Source organism: Lutzomyia longipalpis, chromosome 4 (genome assembly GCF_024334085.1).
Source record: "Lutzomyia longipalpis isolate SR_M1_2022 chromosome 4, ASM2433408v1".
Taxonomy (NCBI): domain Eukaryota; kingdom Metazoa; phylum Arthropoda; class Insecta; order Diptera; family Psychodidae; genus Lutzomyia; species Lutzomyia longipalpis.
In genome coordinates, this window is record NC_074710.1 from 16,671,087 (window position 1) to 16,697,954 (window position 26,868).

The 26,868-nt window shown below is 36.2% G+C and overlaps 5 protein-coding genes and 1 long non-coding RNA gene across 10 annotated transcripts in view; 2 read left to right on the top strand and 4 right to left on the bottom strand.

Annotated features, from left to right (window-relative positions):
* LOC129795284 (toll-like receptor Tollo) overlaps positions 1-26,868 on the top strand; it is a 650,843-nt gene that overhangs the window by 311,391 nt on the left and 312,584 nt on the right. The gene's annotated exons all lie outside the window — the stretch shown is intronic.
* On the bottom strand, positions 1,836-8,960 carry LOC129795286 (serrate RNA effector molecule homolog). Of its 5 annotated transcripts, none has more exons than XM_055836378.1 (6): positions 8,826-8,960; positions 8,328-8,695; positions 8,078-8,260; positions 7,124-7,190; positions 2,168-4,281; positions 1,836-2,091 (listed from the first exon to the last, which is right to left on the bottom strand). In XM_055836378.1, the coding sequence occupies exons 2-6, from the start codon at positions 8,663-8,665 to the stop codon at positions 2,016-2,018; spliced, it is 2,778 nt and encodes a 925-aa protein (XP_055692353.1). In that variant the 5' UTR covers positions 8,666-8,695; positions 8,826-8,960; the 3' UTR covers positions 1,836-2,015. The 5 variants fall into 5 exon arrangements, with proteins under 5 accessions (XP_055692353.1, XP_055692352.1, XP_055692351.1 ...); XM_055836377.1 differs by having other exon boundaries at positions 1,836-2,109; positions 8,826-8,957; XM_055836376.1 differs by having other exon boundaries at positions 1,836-2,112; positions 8,826-8,957.
* LOC129795300 (BTB/POZ domain-containing protein 6-B-like) lies at positions 10,079-12,102 on the bottom strand. Its single transcript, XM_055836436.1, has 2 exons — positions 11,880-12,102; positions 10,079-11,816 (listed from the first exon to the last, which is right to left on the bottom strand). Exons 1-2 carry the CDS (start codon positions 11,937-11,939, stop codon positions 10,353-10,355), a joined length of 1,524 nt encoding a protein of 507 aa, XP_055692411.1. The 5' UTR covers positions 11,940-12,102; the 3' UTR covers positions 10,079-10,352.
* Positions 12,109-12,693, top strand: LOC129795320 (39S ribosomal protein L18, mitochondrial). Its single transcript, XM_055836469.1, has 2 exons — positions 12,109-12,260; positions 12,328-12,693. The coding sequence occupies exons 1-2, from the start codon at positions 12,109-12,111 to the stop codon at positions 12,620-12,622; spliced, it is 447 nt and encodes a 148-aa protein (XP_055692444.1). The 3' UTR covers positions 12,623-12,693.
* Positions 12,626-13,006, bottom strand: LOC129795324 (cytochrome b-c1 complex subunit 9). Its single transcript, XM_055836474.1, has 2 exons — positions 12,798-13,006; positions 12,626-12,726 (listed from the first exon to the last, which is right to left on the bottom strand). The coding sequence occupies exons 1-2, from the start codon at positions 12,927-12,929 to the stop codon at positions 12,691-12,693; spliced, it is 168 nt and encodes a 55-aa protein (XP_055692449.1). The 5' UTR covers positions 12,930-13,006; the 3' UTR covers positions 12,626-12,690.
* Positions 21,018-21,755, bottom strand: LOC129795326 (uncharacterized). The gene is made up of 3 exons (XR_008751117.1): positions 21,429-21,755; positions 21,190-21,347; positions 21,018-21,108 (listed from the first exon to the last, which is right to left on the bottom strand). It is a non-coding gene; the product is annotated as an uncharacterized LOC129795326 (long non-coding RNA).

Genomic DNA, 26,868 nt, shown 5'->3' on the forward strand with positions numbered 1-26,868 from the left:
CTTGTAATCTTTTCAATAAAATTTTCCCATTAGCCCCCTGAAGAAGCCTCGCATTGAGGCGAAACGTTGGGCAAGAAAATCTTCTTTTCTTTCCCATGGGAGAATAACTTGGCGATCACCGGTTTTTCCTTCTGTCATCTCATTTTTATTTGATTTCACTGATTTTACCAATAGAAAAGATTTAAAAAAAAACGTAAAATTTCTTTGATAAAATCTCTACCTATTAATTTTCATTAACAGAGTCTTAAGTTTTTCAACGTTCTAATGACAACTTAACACCGGAGGACTTTACTGGTACTTGCTACCCATTTCAACATTAAAATCGTCACAGAATAAAATCTATTGGACTTATCTCGATGAATTTAGCATCTATGTGTAGGGAATTTTAATTACTTTAAGATAGCAGAAAGAAAATCTCGAGAAAAGTCTTTTCTTTGGAAGATAATTGAGGTCAAAGTCAGAATCCAAAGCGGAGGATCAAATTGGTAATAACTACCAGTCAAAATCCCGTAGGGGAGACCGGGGTAAAAATAGTCAATTTGCATAAATCCTTATCTGCAGGATTCCCCAAGGGCAAGAAAATTTCCTCAATAGGTCATTCTTATAGGAAATTTCCTTGCCTACAACTTTGTCTCAGACCACTTTTCTCTATCTCTCCGGGAAATATGAGTTTTCGAGCTTTTCCTAAACCCTTCCGCTTCTGACTATTTTTAAACGCGGCGGGTAAATATAGTCACCAGTTGGCTAAATAAAGTTGGTCGAATTTTCCGACATTTCCAATGATTTCCCACCTGAGAGATTAACAGTAGTTGATAGCTAAACTTCTCACCTTTTGATCCGCGACAAGGAATTTCACTTTTATACGCACTAAAACAAGGAATTTTGCGATTTTCTCAAACACGCCATTTTGCAACAAATGGATAGAAAATATGCCAAAAACTTCGATCTCCCATATGATTTACATGGGATGACTAGATCTACCCCAAGGGGTATGTTTTGATTCAAAAAATTGTAGAGAAAAATCATTAAAAGTTATTGAAGAATACACCTTGGCAACGTTTTCTGAAGTAACCCAGCTAGTGAGAAAAATTATCAGATGGGAAAACTGCTGAAGGAAATGTTCGGAAAACGCGTTTTTCTCAATACGCAAAAGTTTGGGAAATGGGCCAAAAATCTATTTTCATTTTTATCACCTAAAGTACTGATCGGATAACCTCCAAATTACTGTCAAAAATTATAGGTTGGTAGGGCTTTGCACCCTAATTTTTTCCGATTTTTCCGATTTATAACTTCGGAGAAATTGGCATTTGAAAATTCGAAAATGACTTATTTTACCCCGGTCTCCCCTACAGTTTGTAGACCTGAAGAAGATAAAAAGCAGACTTTCGATATTTTTGATAAGTCATACAGCCTATAAATATTTTAAAAAAATTATAATTCAATTAATTAATAATAGCAAATATATTTTAAAAAATTGAAAGAATGTTTTTTCTTCCTTTAAATCTTTTTTTTTTACTTTAATATTTTATACGTCAAAAGTCGATAAGAAAAAATTTACGAAATGGATGAAATGCGTTTATGTTGTAGATGTAGAAAAATCATACCCGGCTGGAGCACAATTTATTACATTTATATGCAAAACATTCTCAAAATTATTCGTCGTGTCAAAAAATATTTCCTCATCCGTATTTTATTCAATCAACGTGTGAATTTGTAATAAGCCCCAGTCTCCCCTATTGAATACACAACGATGTAAAAAATAATCATTACCCGGCTGAACTATCTACTGATATTTTCTCTATTCTTTTAAAATCATCATTAAAACAGTCAACAAATAATTTTCTTATTCTCTTTATTTTTCCTTTCAAATTACATGTTTTTATTCATGATTAATTTTAAATTTTAAAATTTTATTTCAATTGTAAATAAATGAAAAGTTGTTGGTCTTACCCGGCATGAAATTGTCGCTCTGCCTTCTTCCTCCACACAAGTTTTTCTCCATCTTTCTTCTTCTTTTAGAGGAATTCATCTGGCTCCCTTGGCGCGTCCAGGTCCCGATAGTGGATGATTGGCCTGTAGTCTGGACCTCCCCTGAAAGTAGGTGTGTTTCTCCTATAAATTAGTTTTGCCACATTCCCCGCTAATGCAATTCAAACACTCTCAATACCTCCTTGGGAAGCCTCCTCCATGCCCTCCACGTGGTCCACGTGGTGGCATCATGCCGTACGGGTTGTACGGTGGTGCCCCATACGGGCCACCTCCGCCAAATGGAGCCCCACCACGGTAACCACCTCCCGCCATACCAGGATGCCCCGCAGCTGCAGCTGAATCCACCCCACCAGCACGTTTTGCCGTACCCGGATGTTCCGGCAATTGCGGTCGTTTGGGGTCTTTGAGGTAATTATTGAAGAACTCCACCTCCTTCTTCACCTCCTCAATCTTCTCCGAATGCTTATTGAGGATGTGCTTCCGGATGAATTCGGGGCCTTTGAATTTCTTCCCTGACAACGGGCAGAGCCACTTATCCTTGGCCAATTCCTGCGTGTTTGCCGTTATGAACTTCTCCACTTCCGCATCGGCTTGCTTTGCACCCAACTTCGTTAATTCTTCCCCCTCAATGGTGACAATGGGCGTGAGGAATGCTTGGAGTTTCCCTTCGAAATTCTTCATGTAATCCTGAATGTCTGTCTGTGTGATCTTACTCGCCGGCACTGGGCTCCGGGCATGGATAATCCCACACCTATTGGGCATTTCATCCTCATACGGATACTCGCAGTGATTGTAAAAGTCCACCGAATGCACAATACGAAGGTACAGGATGAGTCTATCGAGGACAGGCAGAAGCGTGGGGTCCATGTCGAATTGCTCACTCTCCAGCACATCTTTCTTCTCTTCCGTCAAACCCAGAAGTTCATCTTCCTCCGCGGAGGCTTCATCAATCAAATAATCCGTTATATTCTGCAGCACGGGATTCCGTGACATCAACCCGAAAGTTTCACCGGAAGTCTCCGGAATGGGGGCCCCTTCGTCACGCCACAGCCCGTGCTTCTCATCGAGATTATGAATAATCCGTGCGCAGAGCTTAATGTCATTCCGCACCACTGTCCTGTGCAGGGCAATCCCATTGGCTGGACGTACGCGGCGGCTGAGATCGCGATTCACAATGGCACCCAGCTCGCAATCCCGGAGACGGATATTGTTGAGATTCCAGCAAATCTCCTTGATGTTCACATCCCGCTTGAACGTCACCCAGCCCCGGCGGAACCAACGACGCTCCGCAAGGGGATCCGCAATGGCCACCCGGAGGAAACCATCGTACTTCCGGCACATTGCCTCCACTTCGGCCTTCGTGATGGTCGGTGTGAGATTACGCAGGAAGATTGAACTTGTCTTATGGAGTTCCCGCACGGAGCTCTTCTCTCGCACTAAATCAATCACCGGAACATTGGCCGCTGCTGCTGCTGCCTCCTCTTCTTGCTTCTTCTTCGCCGCCGCCGCTGCTGCTTCCTGTGCTTCCTGTTGTGCCTTCTCCTCTTCCTCCTTCTTCTCTTCCTCCTTCTCCGCATCCAAGAAGAGCTGCTCAACTTCCTTCGTCTTCTCCACCTTATTTGCCTCTTCGGCTTGCTTTGCCTTCTCCAATTTCCTCGCATACTCCTCATCTTCATCCTCATCCTCATCAGATTCACTCGAACTCGACGAAGAAGCATCCGACCCTGAAGCAGATCCTTCCTTCTTCTTCTTCCCCTCCTCTTCTTTGCCATTCTCCTCTTCCTCCTCCTCCTCAACGTCTTCCTTCTCTTTCTCCTTCTCCTTCTCTTCTTCATCCTTCTCCTTCTCATCTTCCTCCTTCTCTACGTCTTCCTTCCCATCTTCCATCTCCTTCGACTTCTCCAGCATCTCTTCATCTTCCTCCTCCGCAACTTCCTTCTCTTTTGCCTTCTTTATTTGCTCATCCCAATCTTCATCGTCATCATCCTGCACCTCCTTCTTAATCTTCACCACAACATCATTCTTCTTCTCCTCCTCCTTCGCAACAGCAGACGTGACTCCTGCCTCCTCCTTGATAACACGCGGAATCTTCGGTGGTGGCTCCTCAATGATCTTCACGGGGGTTGGCATTGTCTGCACTTCGAGTACCTGCAAATCCGCCTCAGTACCCCCCTCGAGCTTTATCACCACCGTATCCAGAAGTTTGAGAAGTTTATCCGTGCACGATAAATCAATACTCAGATCCGCAATCATTTCCTTCTCCATCAATTCCATGAAGACATCAATGCGTTTCTGTTTAGGGGAAGGGGGGAAGAAAATTAGCCCATAGAGGTCGCTTTATTAAAGTTTTTCTTAAATATTTTTTTTTAAATAAAGGATAATTTTTTACGTCGAAACCAGCAAGATATGAAACGAAAAAAGTTTTTTTAAAAAAAATTCTAACAGCTTAAAGAAGAACTATTTCATTGCTTTTGTGTGTCGAAATCAGCTCAATATCAGACGTAGGGGAACCTGGGGTAATTCGGTGAATTTTTGGGAGATAATTTTTCCTGAGTTCCATGGAAATATTTGAGATTTCCCATGACGACTATCTTATAGCAAATTTTCCGGGCTACAACTTTGTCTCAGACGATTTCTCTCTATCTCAACGGGAAAATGCTTTTTCAGGCCATTTTCCAAACCCTTCCACATTTGCATGTTCCAAAAATCCTGGGGTAAAATGGTGAATGATTTTCAAATGCGTTTTTCTTTGAAAATCCATGTCTGAGAGGTTATTGATTTGCTCTGGGATAAACATACCTGTTTCGATTGAGAGATTTCACTCCGTATCGTAATGATTATTCACTATTTAGTTCTATAAAATTGATAAAACACAAAATTTGTGGAAAAGCACTTCCATTTGTTTGTTTTCTACAATTTCCCGTCAGATCTGTGTGCAACAAAAACCCAGCGGACAAGGAATTTCATACTCGTAGCTACTTTGGTAGCAAAATCAATATAATAATTTATTTAACAAGGAGAAATTTTTTAAGAAAAATTACAAAAAAAACATTATTTCGAGTTAATTAATTGTTTATATTACCTAATCTACCTAATACATATTATCTGTGAAGAATTGAATGGAATAAAAACATTCATTTTGTAGGGCGAAAATTTTGGGCGATTATTCAATTACGCGTCAATAGTAAAATAGATTGTAGAGAGAGAAAACACTATATGAGTGGAAGGAGGCAAATTTTTCACCATTTTACCCCAAAAAATATTCACCGTCTTGCCCCAAGTGCTACCTTTTAGTGAAAACTTTATAATAGAAAACTCGGAAAATTTTTGGGAAAAATCAGAATAGGTTTGTGTTCAGCAATAATTGCTTTATTGAAAAAATGCATTTTCATAATTTATTACACAAAATAAGATGGTAAAAATTGAAATATGGTAAGGTGGTAAAAGTAACTTTAGACATCGGAAAATTATTTTCCTCAATAAAATCCAAAGTATTCGTTCTACATGACTAAAGCTTTCTGGGATTATTAAGAGGTGTAAGAAGCACCTGTTAACTGAATACGAATGATTAGGACAAAGTATTTCATGAGATATTGAATTTAATTTTTTTCCCGATTCACCATTTTACCCCAGTTACCCCTACTATAAGAACAAAATTATTTAAATATTAAAATTAATCATCTGACGGTGTTTTTGCTTTAAAATCAAAACTATATGAGGCATTAAAAAAGAATTTTAAAAAATAAAAATAAAATTAAAAATTTGACAAGTTTTTTTTGGGTAGAAATCAGTAGGATATGAGGCATAAAGAAAAAGATTTTTTTTTAAATAAAATATTTTTGATAAATTTTTTGGGTCGAAATGAACACAATATGAGGCATTAAAAAAGAAAAAAATTTTATTTTAAAAAAATAAAGATTTTGTGATTTTTTTGGGTCGAAATCAGTAATATATGAAGTACGAGGTAAATTGTCGCTTTGCTCCAATTTTCCTCGCCCCGCTTCGCGGGGGGTTTTGCGCTTCGCGCAAATTATAGAGAGAAAAAATTGTGATGATTTATAAGTATGATTGGGCACACTCATCAATCTCAAAAAAAAAATTGCAAAGAGAAGAAATCATTTTCATACAACATTTCCGGCGCCAAATTCAAAAATTCGCAAAAAATGCATGACTGTTATATGGGGGCTACCTGAAGGGGGGCTTTGGGGGGAAAATGAATACGGCCACTCGAAACCGCCTGTTATAAGGAGCCTCTGTACCAAATTTCATCGCGATCGGTCAAACGGTGTGGATTTGTATAGCCGAACACGACGGAAGATTACCAACAAACAGACCTTTCTTTATTATATAGATTAACAAAACAAGAAGTTTTATTTAATAATATAATAAAAAAAATTTATCGTTTTTTTGTCGAAATCAGCATATTATCAGACACGCATTAGTTGAAATAGGGCTTTAATAAATCTTTAAAAATAACTATTTTTGTGAGTTGGAATCAGTTCAAAATCAGACGAATTTAGTTAAAGAAAATTATAAAAATCATAGAATAATCATTTGATGACATTTTAATTAGTCGAAATTCAGCAAAATATCAAACAAAATTAATCAAAGAAATAATTAAAAAATTGAGAAAAAGTATTTAAATGTAACTTTACATCGAAATCAGCACGACATGAGACAGATTTGTCCATAAAAATTATTCATTCAATTTGAATTTTTTTCTTTACATTAGAAAATATATTTCTAAAAAATTTAATAAGAATGTTAGCCTGCTCGAAACTTTTTTTCTGATTATTCGTTTTTAGATAACCTTGATTTTCCTTTAATTTTCTTTTTCTTTTTTAATTTCAACGATTTTTTTTCAAAAGTCCCGTAACAAATATTTAATGAATTTGAAAACTTTTTTTCATTAAAAATTAAATTTTGTTTGCTTCTATTAAAATTATTTTCTAACAGAATAATTTTATTTTCTCTATGTAATTAATTTTCATTTATACAATTTCGACTTGATTTTGAGAAGGTTCATCAGGTCCTTAAATAAAATACAGGAAAAATTGATTTCTTCTTCACAAATTAGGACCTGATGAAGACTTTAAATAAAATTGAATATTTCAAAAATAAATAGAAGCCTTACCTTGAGGAATCCAACGTGCTCTTCCTGCCTCTTCATCAAATCCTCCGGATGGTATTTCAGCTTAAACCTACAAGGCAAGGAATAGAGAAGAAAAACAAAAGGAAAAACATTAAAAAACATTCTCTGCTGCAAAACCACAAAAAGGGAGAATCAGTACAAAGTAAAAAAAAAATCCATTTGGGGCTTCATGGGGCACAGAGCCTCTCAAAATGTAAAAACAAAAAAAAAAGGACAAATAATTCTTTTTTTTTGGCTCTTTTTGCAGCAACAAAAATGATTTCTTTGCCATTTTTTGGCTGAAATTTGTATTTTTTTTTAAATCACTCTTAAACATTATTTTTTTTGTTCTTATTCTAATATTATGTGTCTTACCTTCGGCGGCATTTTTTTGTCTTAAAAACTAACTCTAGAGTGAGATCTTTACTTCCTTGGCATTGCTCGCCAAGCTACTTAAAAGCGACTTTTGTCGTTTTGTTTTTTTAATTTAAATTCTTTTCAAAAAAACCTTTTTGCGGAAGATTCTCATTTCTTTTGAATTTTTGAGAATTTCTTTTTTGATTTTCTTTTCGTTTTTTCTTTTTTATATCCACATCACGATTTTTCTTTTGATCGAAACTTTGCTGTTGAGAGGAAGATTTAGTTGAGAGAGAGAAATAATAATAAAAAAAAAAAAAATATCAAGAGAATGGAGAGTGGAAAAGGAAGCAGCACCACTGGATTGCAGAACTCGATGGGGAATGCTGCACAGAGAAACTCCTTCACCACCTAAAAGAATATTCTTGGTACCTTTGAGAGCGCCCCCCAAATACAAAATATTTATGTTTTTTTTTGACGTCACTCCACCCCCACCCCTTTTGGCGAAGCGGGGTGGGGGTGAGGAACAAACCCACAGAGAATAAAGAAATATTTTTTGTTTGTTGATTAATCCTGGAGAAGAGGATGGAGGATACTTGCCATTCTTCATCTTTGTGCGCCACGAAGAATTCATTGAGCTGCTGCCGTTTGAACTCCAGCTTGTACTCGTTGTACTTTGCGATGGCGTCCGAGTCGGAGATTGCGTCATCCTGCGTGGCAAGGAATTGCTTCAGTGTCATCATACACGGTTGTGTCTGCATGTCCGGATTCGGGGCGGAGTCCCTGCAAAAGGAAATCCACAAAAGGGTCAAGAAAATGCCTTTTCTGGAAGAGAAAAAAACGTCCTTACCGTGCCATGCCCATGGAACCTCCATACGGATGACCCCCACCGTGTGGCATCCACCCCATTCCGGCACTCTCGTGATGCCACCCACCACCGTAGGGCCCATACGGGTCATGCGGTGCCATTCGCATCCTCTTCATGGGCGGCATATCCCTCGGTGGGGAATACATCCGTTCCCGGCCTCCACCATTCCGGAATTCCCGATAATCCGGCTTTGATCTTATCCAGTCATCCCGACGATCATCGCGACGATCCCGCTCTGAACGATAACTATCCCCGGAGCTACGTTCCCCGCGGAACTTGTCGCGCCTCTTGCGATCGTATTCATCGTCTGAATCACCCATTTTTCACCAGATTTTAATACTTCTTTCACACTGCAAAAGCAGAAAAGAAAAAAAGAAAGTTCACATAACCTCAAAATTCAAAAGGAATCTTCTTCTTGCAAAAATCTTTCTTATTTTTCTTCTTCAAAAAGAGATTTTCACACAAAATCACTCAACTCACCTTCCTTTCCGAGTTTTCGGTGATTTTTCAAGGAAATTCAGTGAAAATCTCTGGGAAATTTGCACAAAAACAAGCCACAAATTCACAAGAGTAAGAAAGTTTTTCCCAATCACGCACCAAGGGGTACTTCACGCAAATCTGATTCAAGGGGTTATTCACTTTGGTAAGGAGGATGAGTTTTCTTATGTGCTTTACGCAGTATAGTAAAGTTGGTTGAATAGGGGAGACCGTGGCCTATTACAAATTCACACGTTGATGTTTGAATAAAATATGGATAAGAAAATATTTTTTGACGCGACGAATAATTTTGAGAATGTTTTACATAGAAATGTAATAAATTCTGCTCCAGCCGGGTATGATTTTTCTAAAACATTTCATTATTTATTACACGTAGACCTAAATTTCTTTCCCATCGGCTAAAAAAATTCCTTTTTAAATTATTTAAATCACGTTTATTAATTTTTTGCAATTTTTTTTACACTTTCTTCATGTTAATTGGCTTCATTTCAGCCTCAAAAGATTCCTTTTCCAACACAATTTCCAAATAAAATAAATCGTTGAATTAAGCTTAGTTTTTTTTTAATTTTTTAATGTTTTTTATTTAATAAATCTTTTTTTTTAGACTAGTTGCTCGAGTTTCATACACAAACCTTCTTCATTTCTAATATAAAGAAAATGAAGAATTCTTTTCCCCGTCATTGAATAAATCAGATTAAATTAAACATTATTTTTTGTAAATTCTGAAGAAAATCTTTTTTTTTATAGCACAAAATATGTCTGTACTACTAGGTCTAGAGATTAGGCTTTTCTTTAGACCGTTCACATTATAAAAATGGAAAAAAATCATGAAGATTCAAAAAGAACTTTGGAGATCTTTTCAATTTATATTGTTGAACTGCTAGATTTTTTATAGCACAAAACGTGTCTTGGCTGTAGTTAGTTCAATCTTCAGTCCAGGTTTGAAAAGTCTAATTTTAAAAGTGAATTGTACGAATATTAAAATTCGTTTAATTCACAACTAAAAAAGTCAAAATAATAAATATTTTATGGTACAATTCAAAGTGTCTCAGCTAGGGAATTACAATTAATAATTGTTAATAAATTAACAATTTCTTTTCTAAAGAACTCTAGAAGATAGAATTTTATAATTGCTGTTATTGCATTTATGGATATTTGTATTTATTGTAGTCTAGGCTCATGCCATAAAATCAAAATATGATTTTTTAAATTCTTTAATTGATTAAAAAATAATCTTTACATATAACGTTCAGTTTAAACTGAATTTGAAGGTTTTTCTTTAATTTTCTTTATTATTTTACAATAATCTTTTACCAATTCGCTTTTATAGCATACCCAGCTCAGTATGTGTCTTGGGTGCTATAAAAGCTGTAATAAAGACTTTTTCTCTTTGAAAGAAAAGATTTTCTTCAGAATCGACGTTTTTTCGTCGTCTCCACCACAAACTTCCGGATTCATTTCCAAGATTTCAAACTTTGCTTGCCTTCCGCAAGAGCTATGTTTGTTTTATTAAATCCCTTCGCGCGTAAAGGCAAAAACAATGGCACGAATGAGTCCATCACGAACAGATTCATTGGGCATGCCAACGCCAAAGGAGAACGTCACATCCTGGCAGACTTTTGTGGGTAGGCACTCCGCCATGGGGTACCATCCGACCTTGTTGAAGACAATGCCAATCTTGTAGCGTTTGTAGCGCTGAATGAAGACCGGGCGATCGAAGGAGATCTCCAGCATGCAGTCAAAGCGCACCTTTGACGTGCAGTGCGTGTACGTAAGTCGTGACCCACGGCTGTCCAGAAGATGGGCGTAGAGGAGCTCCGAGTAGCGCTCTGGGAGACTCCCGTCGTGGTAACGTTGCATGTTGGACTCACCCAGCACCTGCGTGGGCACCTGGACGCCTGTGATGCAGATGCAGCGATTCACGGAGAAGGTCACGGAGCAATCCAGGACGCTGGTGTTGAGATAATCCGTCTGTTGGCGTATTGAGCGGATGCAGTAGAAGCGCTGGGTGTCCATGAGATTCCGTACGTCGTGCATTTCATCCACAAGCGGAGAAGAAGCCGGAAGTATCCGTGCTGGGGACTCCTCGATGTTCTGCGGGGAAGGGGACTCCACGACGACATTCTGTATGCGGGATGTGCGGCTGGTGGAGAAGCCCTCGGGCATGGGGCAGCCACAATTGGTGGGACTGGAGATATTCATCAAGATCACGAAGGCTTCATTCTGCGAAAGGAGCGTCGAACGTCCGGGACCTTCGGCAAATTGCTGTGGAGTCAGTGTGAGGAAACGAATCTTCTGCACAGCCTGCCGGATGTCTGCAGCACGAGAGGCGCTCCCTTCCTGCCCAGCGTGCTTCTCACTGTAGCGACTGAGGGCGTAGTAGAGGGACAACTCACTGTCAACACTGAGGAATTCCTGATCGAGTATCGTGAGAATTGTACTCATTTCCACTTCCTCAAAACTCGGATCCTCAATGACCTCCATTGTGCGCGTACAGATCATCTCCAGGCACGTCATCATGAGTTGATTCTCCTCAAAGAGGCGCGCAAACTCATACGCCCGGCACACATTGCTCGGCTGCAGATCTGACCAGAGGAACTTTGTGCATTGCTCCACAACATAGGGCAGCATGTACTTCTTAGCAGCGTACACCAGCCCGCACGCCTTATCCACCGTATTCACGCGTATTGTGTCCGTGTAGATGTACTCCAGCAGTGCCCGGAAGCTCTCGGGCTGTACATCGCAAATGGCAATGGGATCAGCCTTCTCGGCCAAGCCCCCGAAGAACATTGCCTCAAAAACGGGCGATGCCATGGCCAGGATGAGTTTGTGCCCCGCAATGACTTCCTGATTCGGTGGCACGCCCAGGAGGAAGTGACAATCAGCCCAGAGCCCCGTCTCGAGGAGGTGCTGACCACGGGATTTGATATCATGCTTCCCCAGCTGCCAATCACACGTCCCTGAAATATTTTGCTGCGAGAAAAAAAATCTCTCTATAACATTTGAAAGCTTTTCCGGGGGTTCCTGCTAGCTTACCTTGCTACTTCCCTCCCCCGATGGTTCTTCAGGGGCACCCTTATCCTTTTCACTGCTCATTTTCAAAGGATTTCCACGTGGAAATGCCTGAAAATTACTGATTTTCTCTCTAAAAAATTTTTATTTTTGCTGAAGAAAAAGCAAAACAAGATTTTTTGACAGTTGTACTGGTAAAAATGAAATCATAAAAATAAACAAAAATAGGGTTAGGTTCTGTGCGGTGATCAAAATGAAAACAATCCTCCCAATTTTGCGGATAAATCAGAGATTTCTCAGTGATTCAGTGAGGAATCGCAATCCAGTGAATGCAGAGTTGATTGGTGTAGCCAGGAAGCCCGATGGGTATCACCTGGAAGCACGAAGGGAGCTTTTTCACAACACGTGAGTAAACTCTATGAGAAATCCTTTTTCCTGCACAAATTCCGGATGTTTCTCTCTCCCACTACAGCCTCTATCTGGAGCAGACAAATAACACCGTCACGGCGAAGATTGTCAACCCGCACCGGCAGATCACTGTCCTGAAAGTCTCAACGCAGGAATGGTCCCTAAAGAAGAACCTCTACAAGATGAATGACACCGCGGCATTTACCCTCCTGGCCAGAGTTCTCGCGGAACGATGTCAATTTGCCGGGATCACCGAAGTAGCCCCATCGGCGAGCATTAAATTCGGTGCAGAGTACCCCAAACATGCCGTCTTCGTGGAAACTTTCAAACAATCCGGAATGTCCTTCATTGAAACATAAGAATTTTCTACTTCAACATAGTTTTTATTAGTTATTTCTCAAATTAAATTAGTAAATTGTTTCATTTCCTACTCGTATTTGTGCTTAATGTCATCCCAGAGTTTCTGCAAAATGAGAGAAAAGCGAAAAATTCAATAATTTGGAGGTTAGAAAATTATGTAACTAAAAAACTTACGCCTTTGTTGACACTCCGGAAAAGGGCATCAGAGCCCCAATCGAAGGCTCGCTCGAAGAAGAACACAGACGCTACAACGCCCACGGCAAAGGTGGATGTCCTTCGGAAAACAGAAGTGTACAGGAAACCCATTTTCCTTGAGTTTTTTTCTCCAGAAAGTTTCACACGAAGAAAAACAATATTAGACTGTCCAATATTTATTCAACTTCAAAGAATAAGAAAAAGCTTCGAACTTTATGAGACAACCATAAAGCTCAGGGTGTTGAGAATTTAAATTCAAAATGTCAGTTATAAACAATTTTGATGAAAAAAAAAGAAAATAAATAATTTTCTTCAATTTTCATGTTTTTTACTTTCTTTCCGTCCTTATTGGAGGGTATTTAGGTGGAAAAGCAATAAAATCACGATAAGAAAGGCAAATTTACGATAAAAATTCGTTCCAGAGATCTTTATAAAAGCTTTTTTACTGAAATTTCATTTCAATTTTTGAGAATTTAGTCAATTTAAACTAATTTTTTACATTGTTTTGTGATATTTTCTGTGTGCAAAATGACGCAAATTGTGCGCCAAAAGATGGGGAAATTAAATTAAAAACTGTAAGAAAGCTTCTCGATTTTTGGCGCAAATCCTTCGAAAAACGAGAAAAATTATGTTTTTTATTCGCGCGTAAAAAATGTTAGGTAAAAATTGGATTTTTAAAACTTTGAGGACTAAAAACTCTAACCTCAAACTTTTCTCTTAATTTTATCTTTGAAAGAAAACGTTTTTCCAAATTTTCTTTGGAGGAAATTGATGTAATTGAATTCTTCTACACAAGTATGTATATGTATAATTTGTCACAATAAATTAAATAAATTAGATTCTATATGACACTTTGTAAAGGTCAAATTGGCAGCGATTGCCAGTTTTGTCCTCCAAGTGAAAAATTATTTTTTTTATTCTAATAAATCTAATAAATAATATAAAGAATGAATTATAAAAAAAAACAAGATTGTCTATCAATAGAGCGCTGGGATCGTAATTTCCTTCTCCTCACTGATCAATTGCAATATTGCTTCACTTCGCATGAATTCCCCTCCGTGGCTAATTACCCTGCTAATGCACAGGCAGAGCGTATTAACCTGCTGGCCGCCAAGACCTTGGAGCTTCCTTAGAGCGCCAAGGTGGGGTCGTTGAACGACCCCAAGAAGGAAGTCGATTTTCTCATAAACTATAAAACCGGGAACTGTCGGGTCACTACCTTTAGACTCCTTATATAGTCCTCTTGCCCCTTGCATCACAAATTCGCCACCCGGAAACACGCAGAAGAAGATATTAGGGAAAAACATTTTTCACTCATTTTTCACACTTTCTTCGTGAGAAATTTGCCACGAAGTTGACCGCAACTGCTATTTTTTTCACTACTTCCCCACATTCCCCTCACTTCCCGCACCGTGATAAATGGCAATATTTCTCGAATATTCTTTATTGTTTTGCACATTTATATGCTTCTAATTATGTTTTATGTTGTTTATGTTACTTATTCGCGATAATTCTGACACTGAGATGGTAAAGTGAGAAAGTAAACACAACCCTTCAACCCCCTTCAACCATATGATTTATGATGTGACTAACTTCATTCTAAGAAATTTTCCGCAGCATGGCCGTTACACCAATTTTTGAATTCCCTTCTTCTACATTTTCCTTAATAACTTTTCTTGTGGTAGACGGATTGAGCTGAAATTTTTACACAACCTCCTCAGATAACCAAAGAACTTATTTCCAAAAGATGGGAATGGTATCTTTTATATTTATTAAGTTATAGCACGAAATATAGGGCTGGGGTCGTTCAACGACCCCGCTTGGCGGCCTAGAGGTTAATAGCAAAAGCGACGGTTGGCAAAAGGATTCTTTTAATGAAATATCATGAGAAGGATGTTTTTTTGTTGTTCTTGTACTGGCTGGCATTTTTGCTGGACTTTTGTACTTCCCGCACGACCTTTGATCGCGTCCGCTGCTGCTAAGAGAGCCACGAAAAAAAAAACATTTGATATCCTCATAAAAATCACAAAAGCCACCTTCTCAATCTTTTTCCAATTTTTTTTAAAGCTTTTTTTTTCATCTTCTTTTGCCTCCAACAACGCCATAACACATCATAATCCATTGATACACCATAGAGCAACAACAAAAAATGAGGAAGAATACGCAAAAGGGCCTCTCTATTATTTTTATTAAGAGGCAAGACCACCATCATATAATATTTTCAATGAGCCCCCGCACTTTGATGATATTCATCTCGCGCTCTAGTCCGCGAAGAAGGAGTGAGAAAGGGAATTAGTTTTATTGGATGAATTATAAGGAGGAAGTATAATTTGCAAAATAAATCCTTCACAATGGACCAAAAAAATCTTCTTTAATTCCACCGCAAAGCTTATTGACCACAAGAAGAGATTTTTGCGGGGTTAATTTTATTTTATTGGGATTAGGAAAAGTTTTTGGGGAAATGTGGTGTGAAATAAATTCTATTTAATTAGGCGTTAAAATCTGTGATTAATTTTGATGTTAATTAATTTGTCTAAAAAGAATCATTTTGAAGTAAACGTTTTTAATTTAAATTTCTTATTTTTCTGATTATTTTTTACACCCACAAGGAGGCAAAATATTAAGCTCTATTTGAGATTTGTACATAATATTCTCAAAATTTAACAGTTTCTTCATACAATGTAGGTAAACATCTTTGAAAAATCCTCTAATTTCAGCCATTTCTGAGCTGCTTTTCCCAATTACTAAAGAAAAAAGAAAAATGAAATGAAAAATATCTCTAAAAAATCATTTTTTCCTTAACAAATCTTTGTATTCAAAAAGAAATCTTTGAATTTTTTAAGGATTTGTTATGAAATTTCAACATTTTCAAGGATTTCTGTCACCAAGAATCCATTTTCAGGCTTAAAATATTCTTAAAGATTTACTTTTACTTACGTTAACCCTTTAAAAAAAAAAGATATTAAATTTAAATCAAGATTAAAATAAAAAAATTTTTTTTTTGAATTTCTAAGTCCTCGATTTTTTTTAAATAAAAACCTCTTCTTTTCTTTAACCCTTGGAGGATTTTGCTGGCCAAAATAGCCAATTCGACATTTTTTAAATCGTCACAGAATCAAATCTCTTAAAAATATCGTGAAAATTTCTACACCTTTGTGTAGGAAAGTTCCATTACTTCAAGATCGTCAAAAGAAAACTCAGAAAAATATTTTCTTTTGAGGGAAAATAAAAGTCAAACTTTTGAGGTTATGTTCCAAATGTTAAGGTCTTTACTGGCTTTAACCGCTTTAATCGAAGCCACGACCAATAAGAGATTCTAAAAGATTCTTTCAAAAAAATATCCATATTTAGGAATAATTAAGAATTCTTTTAGAAAAATTTGTCTGATCCTTCTGGTCATTTTGAAGCATTTTTAAAATCAAAAGATTAATTTTCTAATAACATAATTCAAATTACTTTACCCTTTGGAGGATCGACATAATCTCCTTAAAACTTTGACTTCAATTATCTTTCAAAAAGAAAATGTTTTTTAAAAGTTCTCTTTCTAAGAACTTGAAGTAATTGAACTTCCTTAACACGTACAATTTAACACAAAACGTTAAATAGATTTCAATTTTGTGATTATTTAACCCTTGGATGATCGAGGTTTCTAACCTTAAAACTTTGACCTTTATTTTCTCTTAAAACAATATTTTTTTCAAAGTTTTCTTTCTACAAACTTGAGCTAATTGAATTTCCCTACACATAAAAGTAGAATTTATCACGAAATATTAAATAAATTATAATTTTGGGACGATTTAAAAAAGTCAAATTGGCTATGGTGACCAGCAAAATTCTCCAGGATTAAAGAAGTCGATTGAGTCGATTTGACCACGGTGGCCAGCGTAATCCTCCAGGGTTAAGAAAGGGTCTAATTTGATCTTAAAAATATGAATTTAAATTATCTTCAATTCTTCGATCATTTAGAAGAAAGATTAGATGATTTATTTGATGAAATTGAATTATAATCTCACGTATTTATTCCCCATAAGTTCAAAATTAATTTCCACACACACACACACACAGATACTCGAATAAAATGAATTTCCCTTTTGAAAAGGGACTTTCAACACTTCTTGTGCACAAAATTAGCCAGGATTTTCACTTATAGCTCTCCATGGCTCCGATGATGAATTATTCTCGCCACGTGAAGGGTGTTTTAGGGCGAATTTATGCAATATAATACATATTATGTAATGTTCCTCGACATACCTACATATTTATGTATGTAAGTATCAATAGAAGGGGGTGAGGTGCGAGGAATGATGAATATAAAGTCGAGTAGAGGGCATTTATCGTGTGTGTTGTGTGTGATGAGATGGGGACCATCTAGCCAGGGAGAGATGAGTAACAATGCTCTGGGCGTGTTTCCAGTCCATTGTAAGTGCGCCCAATGGCAATATCAAATACAAATATAAGGGTAAGCTCTCATTGTCGACAAACGAGGGTGTTTTTCAATTGATCCGCATTTCATGATGCGTTTTTTTTCTTCAACTCAAATTCGACGGATTTCCCTCTTTTGCCTGAAAATCTCTTCGTTTTTTTCCTTTTACTTCATATTTGTCTCAATTGCGCAACTGATTGCGTTTTCTTTTCTCATTTCTTGCAAAAAAAAAACAAAATAAAGGTAAAAAGATCCTTATTTTTGGGATGATTGCTGCTAGCCTTTGCTGCATGGCTGAGGAGGAATAGAAAGAAAAGGAGCCAAAAGTTTGGTAAAATAGATAAACAAAAAAAGACTATAGGTAATGCTACCTATATACGTACATAGCAATGCAGGCAATTTAAGGACGAAGGTAATGTAGTTTGTGAGAAAGGCAATTATTGTTCAAGTTCAGGGAGGTTTTTGCATTGAAACGATGGATATCTCTTTCGCTGTTGCGATGTAAACAGAATCTTTTGTAAATTTCTTTTCTTCTTCTCCGTATGTTTTGTTATTTCTTGCACAAGGAATTTCTTCTCTCTGTCTTCTTATATTGTTATCAATCAAAGATAGAAGTAGTAGAAGAAAGAAAGAAAAGACAAAAAAAATAGGAAATCTTCCCGAATCTCCTGAAGGATCCTCATATGGCTTTTGATATTTTATACATTGCAAAGGAATTCACCACTGCATTCAATTTCTTTTTTTTACTGATTTATTTGTGTCTTGAAGTCCTTGAAATCCTTTTCAGGGGACTTTCTTGGGAAGGATATGTTCAAATTTGTTATATTCTAATTTATTCGTTTGATTTTTTTTTCTAAATTATCCTTCGATTTCATTTTAAAATCTGAAGAAAATCTTTCTTTTTTTATTTTGAAGACTTAATAAAAGATTTATTGAAAGTTAAATGAACTAATTAAAATTAACAAATAGCGTCCTCGGGCTTCAGCTATTGGGGGCTGATATTGTATTTCGTATTTTCTTGTAGATTGACTAAAGATATGGGTAGGAAGACTTTCTTACAATTTTATCGCAATATTTTTAGCTAGAAAATGAAAACTTCTTTGCAATTTAAAATTATTATTTTTGAAATATTTATGTAATCTAGTAATAAAATAAAAAATAAATATAAGTTAAATATTTAAAAACATAAAATCTCAAAAAATAACTCAACACATTTGCTCAAAATGAGCAAAATAAAAAGAGATTTTGGTGACTTTTTCCGTCAAATGTATTACGGCAAAAGACACGATTTGGGATGAAAGGAAAGTTGTTGCTTTTAAGCTGTTGCTGTGCCGCCTTTTGTCCACCCATTGGTATGCCCATTTAATCCTCCCTGGATTGAGAAAAGGAATCATTTGAAGATTTAAAAGTCAAGTGAGACAAAATCAAACGTTTTAGAGACTATTTTGTAGACTCTCTAAACTAAATAAACTTTAAATGAAAAGATTAAAAATAAATTATAAAAAAGATCAAATTTTGCTTTTCTTTTAAATTTTTAGAAGAAGTAGAAAATTTCCTTAAAGATTTTTTTGTTTTACAGAAAAACGTGGAAAACCGTTAATATATTTTTTAGCAGACAATTTTTTAGCAAATTTTTGATAAGTTTTTTCATTCGCAGAATATATTTTTTTATACTTAAGATTTAGTATCTTACAATTTCTTTATGAGAAAAATCCCACATTTTCCAGAATTTTCCTCGTAGAAAATAATCAGGATTTCCTTAACTCCTCAATTAGCAGCTTCTAAAATAATTTAATAAAGTGGAAGAGTTACAAAATTTTCCAGAACTTCCTTCCGTGTCTTCTCAAGTATTTTCTATAAAATTGAAAAATAAAAAGTTTTCCCTTTAACCTTTACCTCCATCTCATTGACCTTGCTACGAAATTTATCACATTTAATCAAAATTTATGCAGAAACTGTAGAATTTTCATTTTAGTTTGAGGACTTTATGCAGATTCATCACAAAACTTTTATCACTTTCACAACTTCATTTGCATTTCTAGTTAACCCTTTGAGGGGTTTGCTGGCCATGCGTGGGCAATTCGGTTTATTTTGAATCAATAAATTCTATATCTAAGTACGCCGAAAGAAAACTTGAAAAAAAAACATTCTCTTTTTAAGAGAAAACTAAAAGTTTAAAAATTAAGAATATTGGATCCTCCAAGGGTTAACAGAGAGCATCCATTTAATCAATATAATTTATTTTTGTAAAGAAAAAAGTAATTTTCCCCACAAATCCCTTTGGGGAAAATTAATTTCTACAAGAAGGAATCATTTGGAGATTTTCTCAAATTTCCAGCAAAAAAAATCATGGAAGGAAAGTGATTTGAAAGCTTTGAAAGGCACAGAGAAGGATATTTTCTATATACTTATAAATGTTGTCACCTCCCTCTTTCGTTTCTTTTTTTTCTCATTTTCTTTTTCATGCCTCCCTCGTAGATTTTCCTCTTTATTTGCTTTTTTCTTCATCTCTTGAAATGCGAGGGTATGTCACTCGTCATCGTTGAAGCCTCCCCCGCTAAAGCCGCGTCATTGTGTACGCGCGGGGAAAAGCGCGTGTTAGGGGGATGACGGGGGTGGAAAATGGGAAAAGAAGAAGAGAAGAGCAAAAAAAATCACATTGGTGTGTACATAGAGAGGCGAGATGCTTCATCTCACTCTCGCAGGCCTCCCCATCGGGAGCAGAGAAAGAGGAGCATATAGATGGTGAGAAGAATGATACACGACGCCGTTCTCCGGGACAAAATATTTTCCGGGACGTGGGAGAGAAAGTGAGATGCTCCGGAGGGTGCTGAAAAGTGGGTGGCACTAGCAAATATGGCAGCCAACACCAGCTTCGACGCTTAGAGTGGCGTTGTCATGGAGACAGACACCCTTCTTGATGAACTATTAAGTTACATCTGCTCAAAAGAGTGATCAGTAAACAACACATCTCTCCCATTTTCTCATATCGCATACCTACATTTTATATATGTATGCACGTACATACTTTATGAATAAAATATGTACAATATTATATATAGTAGAAGCTCGTCGAACATCACACCCTGTACCTACAGCAGCAGCAGCAGCAGATTCTAAACCACGGCGATGGGATTGTGAAGGGGCGCGAGACAGGGATGCACAATAAATCAAATATTATTTATGCTCTCCTCTCAATACGTTGAACAACGACAACGACATATCATCATCCACAGAGGTTACGAGGGGTTAGATTTTCCTCTCAAAAAAAAAAGAAGCAGAGATAATTACATCGAACGCCCCTCGGGGTGGATTTATGTTGAATCTCTCTTAGGGAATTGTATGTAATTATTTTGCGGAATAAAATCTTTCATTTAGCATTATTCGTCGGATTTATCTATTTACGGGAAAACTGTTTGAAAAGTTTTTGAATTATCTCGGACCTAAGAACAGAGAAATTTCAATAAAAAATCGGGATTTTTTCGAATATTGAAGATACAGGAAAACCCCGAAATGGACTGTAATTTACAAATTCAAAATATTTTTATAATTATTTATAATTGCCTGATGAAGGGGTTGAGAAACTTAGGAGAATTTAAAAGAAATTTCATAATTTTTAGTCGTGGAAAAATTTGCGAAAAATTTCCGTCATTTGGTCAAAATTATTAATTTTTTCAGCAATTTCCGGGAAAGTAGCTGCAGCGTTGATTTTTTAAGGGCACCTTTTCAAAGATTCAATGAAAGAGTTCCATTTGAGGAATTTTCCTATTGTATAGAACATACCTTTGTAACGACAGTTAAGAAGAAACACAGATTAGGAAAATACAGCGTTGGAACTTCCTGGATTCGGTTGGGCATCAATCATACCTTTGGATTGTACAGGGCAGAGATTAGCAATAAGGAAGACAATAGATATCCCAGTAGAGCCGGGCAGGAGAAGTAATTTACCTTTGGAGATACAGGTGAGAAATACATTAGTAGCCTTTCTGGTGAGAAGGAACAATTTTATGTATAGAACATACCTTTGTAACGACAGTTAAGAAGAAACACAGATTAGGAAAATACAGCGTTGGAACTTCCTGGATTCGGTTGGGCATCAATCATACCTTTGGATTGTACAGGGCAGAGATTAGCAATAAGGAAGACAATAGATATCCCAGTAGAGCCGGGCAGGAGAAGTAATTTACCTTTGGAGATACAGGTGAGAAATACATTAGTAGCCTTTCTGGTGAGAAGGAACAATTTTCGTTTCTCGTAGCTCCCGTAGCTGCCGGATGTCTGGGTGTTCTGAAGGGGCCAGATGAGATGGAGAAGAAAAATGCACGGATTCTTCCCAACACCAATTTAATATAATTCAATTATGGTTTTTCAAATATAAATTGTGGCGCGAGACGCCTTTGGTTCACTTTTTAACTTTACTATAAAATCTAAGCCCGATGGGCCTAACGAGGCTTGATAAAATTAAATTTCCCAAAAAAGAGTTTGGGACTCGTGGTTGCCATGAAGTATACTGACGGAAGGAAGTAACAAAGATAGAAAATGATGGCGGTTAAAAATTGCAAATGCGTTTCAAAACAAAGAGTCCGTTGCAACATAGAAAATTCAAACTATGCTAAAAGTTACAACGGATGTTGTACACCTATATATCGTTCATAATGTCCTTTCTGTTGAAATTGTTCAAGTACGTCTAAATTCTGAGTTATTAAACAAGATCTAACTATATCTGAAAACATTAAAAATTCGTCAAGTTCAAATATTTATTAAAACCATCAAAAAGCTTTTAAAAGCAGCGAAATTAGTGCTAAACATGATTATTTAGATATTGATTTTACAAATATAGGGTGGTAGGGTGGTATTCTAGGATAGAGACGCCTTTCAAGATCAAGATAAAAATCAAAATAAAGACCAAGACTGTCGGTATTCTACTTTACGACGAATTATCCAGGAAAGTAAAATCAAAATTTGCGTTATCCTACTTGTCAGTTTCTTGGTTTCAGCTTCGCGCCAAGAAAACCTTAGCGATATCTCTTTCTAACGCATTAATTTTTTCTATTGCGCTTTCTCGTTCGCTCTCGGATGACAATTGAACGAAATTTAAACACTTCATGGGAATTTCTTCCCTATTGCCATTACATCCAGGAGCCCTGATTGTATAATCTCGGCTATTATTCTCAGGCATTATTGCTCCGGGAATGGAATGAATATTGTCGGAGAGGTGCTTTCTGCCTCCAGATTATGATAATTTGGCGGTAACTGGGGGGGGGGGGTATGCTACTGCAAAATTTTGAATTTTTCTTAGGAATCGTGGTCACTTCTTCTTGCTATTGATGGAGTGACCTCCGGATTAAGGATCTCATCCCAGGATTGTCATATCCTAGACAATCCTGGGATTCTGGGGCAATTTTTAAATTTTTTTCCAGGATTAGTGGTCACTTCTCATTGGTAATGATAAAGTGATCTCCGGATTGGGCATCTCATCCCCGGATTGTCACATCCTGGACAATCCTGGGATGCTGGTGCAAAAATGTTTGTTTTTCGCCGGAATTGTGGTCACTTCTCATTGGTAATGATAAAGTGATCTCCGGATTGGGCATCTCATCCCCGGATTGTTACATCCTGGACAATCCTGGGATGCTGGTGCAAAAATGTTTGTTTTTCGCCGGAATTGTGGTCACTTCTCATTGGTAATGATAAAGTGACCTCCGGACTAGGGATTTCATCCCAGAACTATCAAGCCCTGGACAATTAGGGAATGCTGGTGCAAAATTGTGGTTTTTTCGCCAGAGTAGTGGTCACTCCAACATTACTAATAGGAAGTGACCATAAATCCGTCGAAAAACCCACAATTTTGCACCAGCATCCCCTAATTGTCCAGGACTTGATAATCCTGGGATGAGAGCCTCAATCTGGAGGTCACTCCATCATTACCAATCAGGAGTGACCACAATTCCGTCGAAAAACCCAGAATTTTGCACCAGCATCCCAGGAATGTCCAGGATGTGACAATCCTGGGATGAGATCCCCAATCTGGAGGTCACTTTATCATTACAAAGGAGAAGTGACCATAATTCCGGCAAAAAACAAACATTTTTGCACCAGCATCCCAGGATTGTCCAGGATGTGACAATCCGGGGATGAGATCCCCAATCCGGAGGTCACTCCACCATTACAAAGGAGAAGTGACCACAATTCCAGTGAAAAACAAAAAAATTTGCACCAATATCCCGTATTTGTCCAAGATTTGACAATCCTGGTACATCCCGGAGGTCACTCTATCATTAGCAAGATGGAGTGAACACAATTCCGGCAAAAACCCGTCATTTTGCATCTGCATCCCATATTTGTACAAGAGTTTTCATATCTCCCATACTGAATTTACATTGCCTTTACCTCATTTAAAAACCAATTTTTCAAAGGACCCCAAAACCGTCTTGGAATTTCACATAAATCCAAGACATTTTACGTTATAATAAGACCGTAAATCTCTATCGTAGAATACAGAATCTTGGAATATTTTTATCCAAGTCTCTTTTGACAACTCATTTTGTAAATCTTTATTTTGATTTTGATTCGTATCTCAGAATACTAAAAGTCTTGGAAGTTGTATGAAGAAACAAGATTTTTAGGTTATGGTTCGACCGTAAATCTCTATCTTAGAATACCAAATCTTGAAATATTTTGAATTTCCAAGATTATCCTGAAAATTTCTTGGAATTTTAAAGTAGAATACCAAATCTTGGTTTTTTTCTTTATTTTGATCTTTATATTTATCTTAGAATACCGCCAATAATTTTAGAAATGAGAGAAAATAGCTAAAAGATGAGACTGATGGATTTTTGGTAGAATTAATTCAGCTGAACAACTGAAACAGACGCTATGCTAGCATACCGCTAATCATAGTCTTCACATAAGAATATTGATAAAAATGCATTTTTCACTTTTAATTTGTAAGAATAGACAAAGAGATTTTATATCTAAAATGCAAAAAGAGAGAAAAAAAACAATTTGTCAGAGTGGAAAGAAAAGAGTTCATAAATGGTTGGATTAAGGTGCATATCCTAGAATTAATTGCAGCATGGCGGATGCTTCAATTAATTTTAAAAGTTTTCTCTCTCTCTTTCTCCTCTTTTGGTTTTTGCACAAATACAAAATAGGGGGACGTGCGTTCTTTTATTTACATAAATACACCCTTTTTGTATGAGGGGTTGACAATCTCCTACATCCATTTGTTAGAAGTAGGTATAAGTACATATTTATTTGCTCAAACTCTCGATTTCCGTCGCCATCAGGCTTAAAACATTTTTTTCTCTACACCCAATTTATCATCAAGTTTTTTTTTCATTTTATTTTTTCATTCTTCTGCTAAAAAAAATTATTTCTTTTTCTAATTTAAATTCCTGGAAGAGTTACAAATCTTTGGAATTTCAAGTAGAAATCATTTGAAACATGTTGAGGTCTCTATGATTAATTAAAATCTGAAGAAATTAAAAGGATTTGCCTTAAGAATGAGCTAATTCATCAAAAAAATTTAGTCAAAACTGATCTTGTAGATCATTCATTTTCTTGTCTTAAATGCTTTCTTTAAGTAAAAACAAAGGATTTAGGTAACGTTAGGTTATTTTGAGGGTTTAGTTCGTATCTTTTTGACGTTTTGAATACACTTTTAATTTAATTTTGATGATATCTATTTATACTTTTTTTTTTGAAATCTTACGCATTAAAACAACTTTTTGTGCATTTTCTTGTCCTAAAATTGAAACAATTTATCAATTTTTTCGAATATTCTATCACATTTTAATTGTATTCTTATGTATTTATTTTCTTTTAGAATTTTTAATGAATCTTTTCCCTTTTTATTAAAATTTCAATATTTTTTATACAAGTTAAGAATTTTCAATCTTTTGGGTCTAAGCACCCAAAAACTCTTGAAAATAAATTAAAGATTAAGAAAAAAGAACTCTATTAATCGAAATAAATTTTATTTGTCAATTAAAACTATTTTTCTGATTATTTAATTTATAAAAAAATACGAATATCTTAAAGTATTTATTATTCTCAGTTAAACACCCCTTGATTTGTAATCAATTTGAAAGGAATTAATGAATTTTTTTGAGGGCTAAATTAAACCTATTTAAAAGTGCTAAAGATAATCCTGAGTCCTAAGAAAGTCATTCTTTTTCGCAATTCAATTCTTTGATTAAGGCCTTATGGAAGCAAAAAAAGTCATAAAATTGTATTAAAAAATAAAGATTGATTCCTTTACCTTAAATAATTTGATTATTCTCAACGTTCTGTGTATAAAAATCATGCCGAAACCAAGAAAAAATCCATAAATCAAGACTTTGATCAAATCTAATTCAAAATTTTGATTTTTTCTCTAAAAATTTGCCCAAAACTCTCCAAATTCTTAATAATCTTGCTCAGAAATTCACATTTTTTTTTGCTAAGAATATTCCTCCGCCTGAACCCTCCATCAAAATGATTTTATTCTTCATCTCTCTTGAGAATGAAATTGAACTCTGAGTATCACTTTCCATTCATAATAATCTCCGTTGCATCATAATTCCTTCCCTCTTGAGCATTCCTTTTTAATTTATCACAAACCCCCTGTTTTTGTTGTATTTAATTTATCCTTGCGTTGACGAGAGATCCTTTGCATTTGGTTGCAATTAATTACGGCATTTTCCAATAAATAAAATTGGGGGATGAAAATTTGCGTGTGTGGAAGATTAATTTGCTCCCAAAGTTGATTCTCTTTGCACGTTTTGTTCTCCTTTTAGCTGGTAGGTATAAGAAAACCAGGAGAGAATTATGGGAAAAAAGGGGTGTGGAACTAAAAGCGGATGCTAATTGAATTTCCAAGACATTCATTTTCTTCTCTGAGGTTTTCTTCTTCGTGGTGCGTTTGTGATGCAAAGTAAAATGTAACGCAGAATAGATCTTTTTTGGGACGATTTTCTATTCTCTCAATTTGAGTGTTAAAAGGGGTGCGCAAGAGCTCTTCCATCATTTTTCCATCACCCAAAAAGGGGTGACAATTTACTCCCTTTCTGTTTCTCTCTGCTATGTACATTTGTGCGCTATATATGTACATAGCACGCGAGATGTGTGATTCGGAAATGTAGCCGGAGATAAGGTGTGTGCTCTCCCTGTATTGCCATCTCCCTCTCTGTCACTCTCTCTGAGGGTGTTTTCCTTCTTTTTCTCACACACCACCACCCCTCGTTATGTACCTTCAGACTTTTGTTGTTTCCATAGAAACGTTTCAAGTCCTTTTTGAGACCAAAAATGTATAAAAAAAAAACGAAGGAAAAAAGGCTCAGAGCAAAAAAAGCTCTATCACCATCGTTGACGGCTGAGAAAAGTTGGGTGAGAAAAAAGGCGAAGAGTAAATAGAGAATTTTCCACGAAACGAGGGATTGCGCGATGAAGATGTGAAAATTCATATAAATATATCATACACTAACCTTTTAAATTGAAGCATTTTTGTAAGGAACCATTTGCTCAATTTTGATAAAGTTTAGTTAGAAGTTTGTGGACTTAGCTACTATTTGGTTTTGATTTAGCTCAATTCGAACTACTACAGCCTGAAATATACTAAAATTAGTGATTATCCCCTTTTAATAA

Coding starts and splice junctions, on each gene's coding strand:
- LOC129795320 (XM_055836469.1), top strand. CDS start 12,109: ATGAAAACAATCCTCCCAATTTTGCGGATAAATCAGAGATTTCTCAGT. Junction 12,261..12,327: donor AGGGAGCTTTTTCACAACAC/GTGAGTAAACTC, acceptor CTCCCACTACAG/CCTCTATCTGGAGCAGACAA.
- LOC129795324 (XM_055836474.1), bottom strand. CDS start 12,929: ATGGGTTTCCTGTACACTTCTGTTTTCCGAAGGACATCCACCTTTGCC. Junction 12,727..12,797: donor TCCGGAGTGTCAACAAAGGC/GTAAGTTTTTTA, acceptor CTCATTTTGCAG/AAACTCTGGGATGACATTAA.
- LOC129795286 (XM_055836376.1), bottom strand. CDS start 8,665: ATGGGTGATTCAGACGATGAATACGATCGCAAGAGGCGCGACAAGTTC. Junction 4,282..7,123: donor AGCACGTTGGATTCCTCAAG/GTAAGGCTTCTA, acceptor TCCCCTAAACAG/AAACGCATTGATGTCTTCAT. Junction 2,113..2,167: donor GGAGGAGGCTTCCCAAGGAG/GTATTGAGAGTG, acceptor ACTAATTTATAG/GAGAAACACACCTACTTTCA.
- LOC129795300 (XM_055836436.1), bottom strand. CDS start 11,939: ATGAGCAGTGAAAAGGATAAGGGTGCCCCTGAAGAACCATCGGGGGAG. Junction 11,817..11,879: donor CGGGGGAGGGAAGTAGCAAG/GTAAGCTAGCAG, acceptor TTTTTCTCGCAG/CAAAATATTTCAGGGACGTG.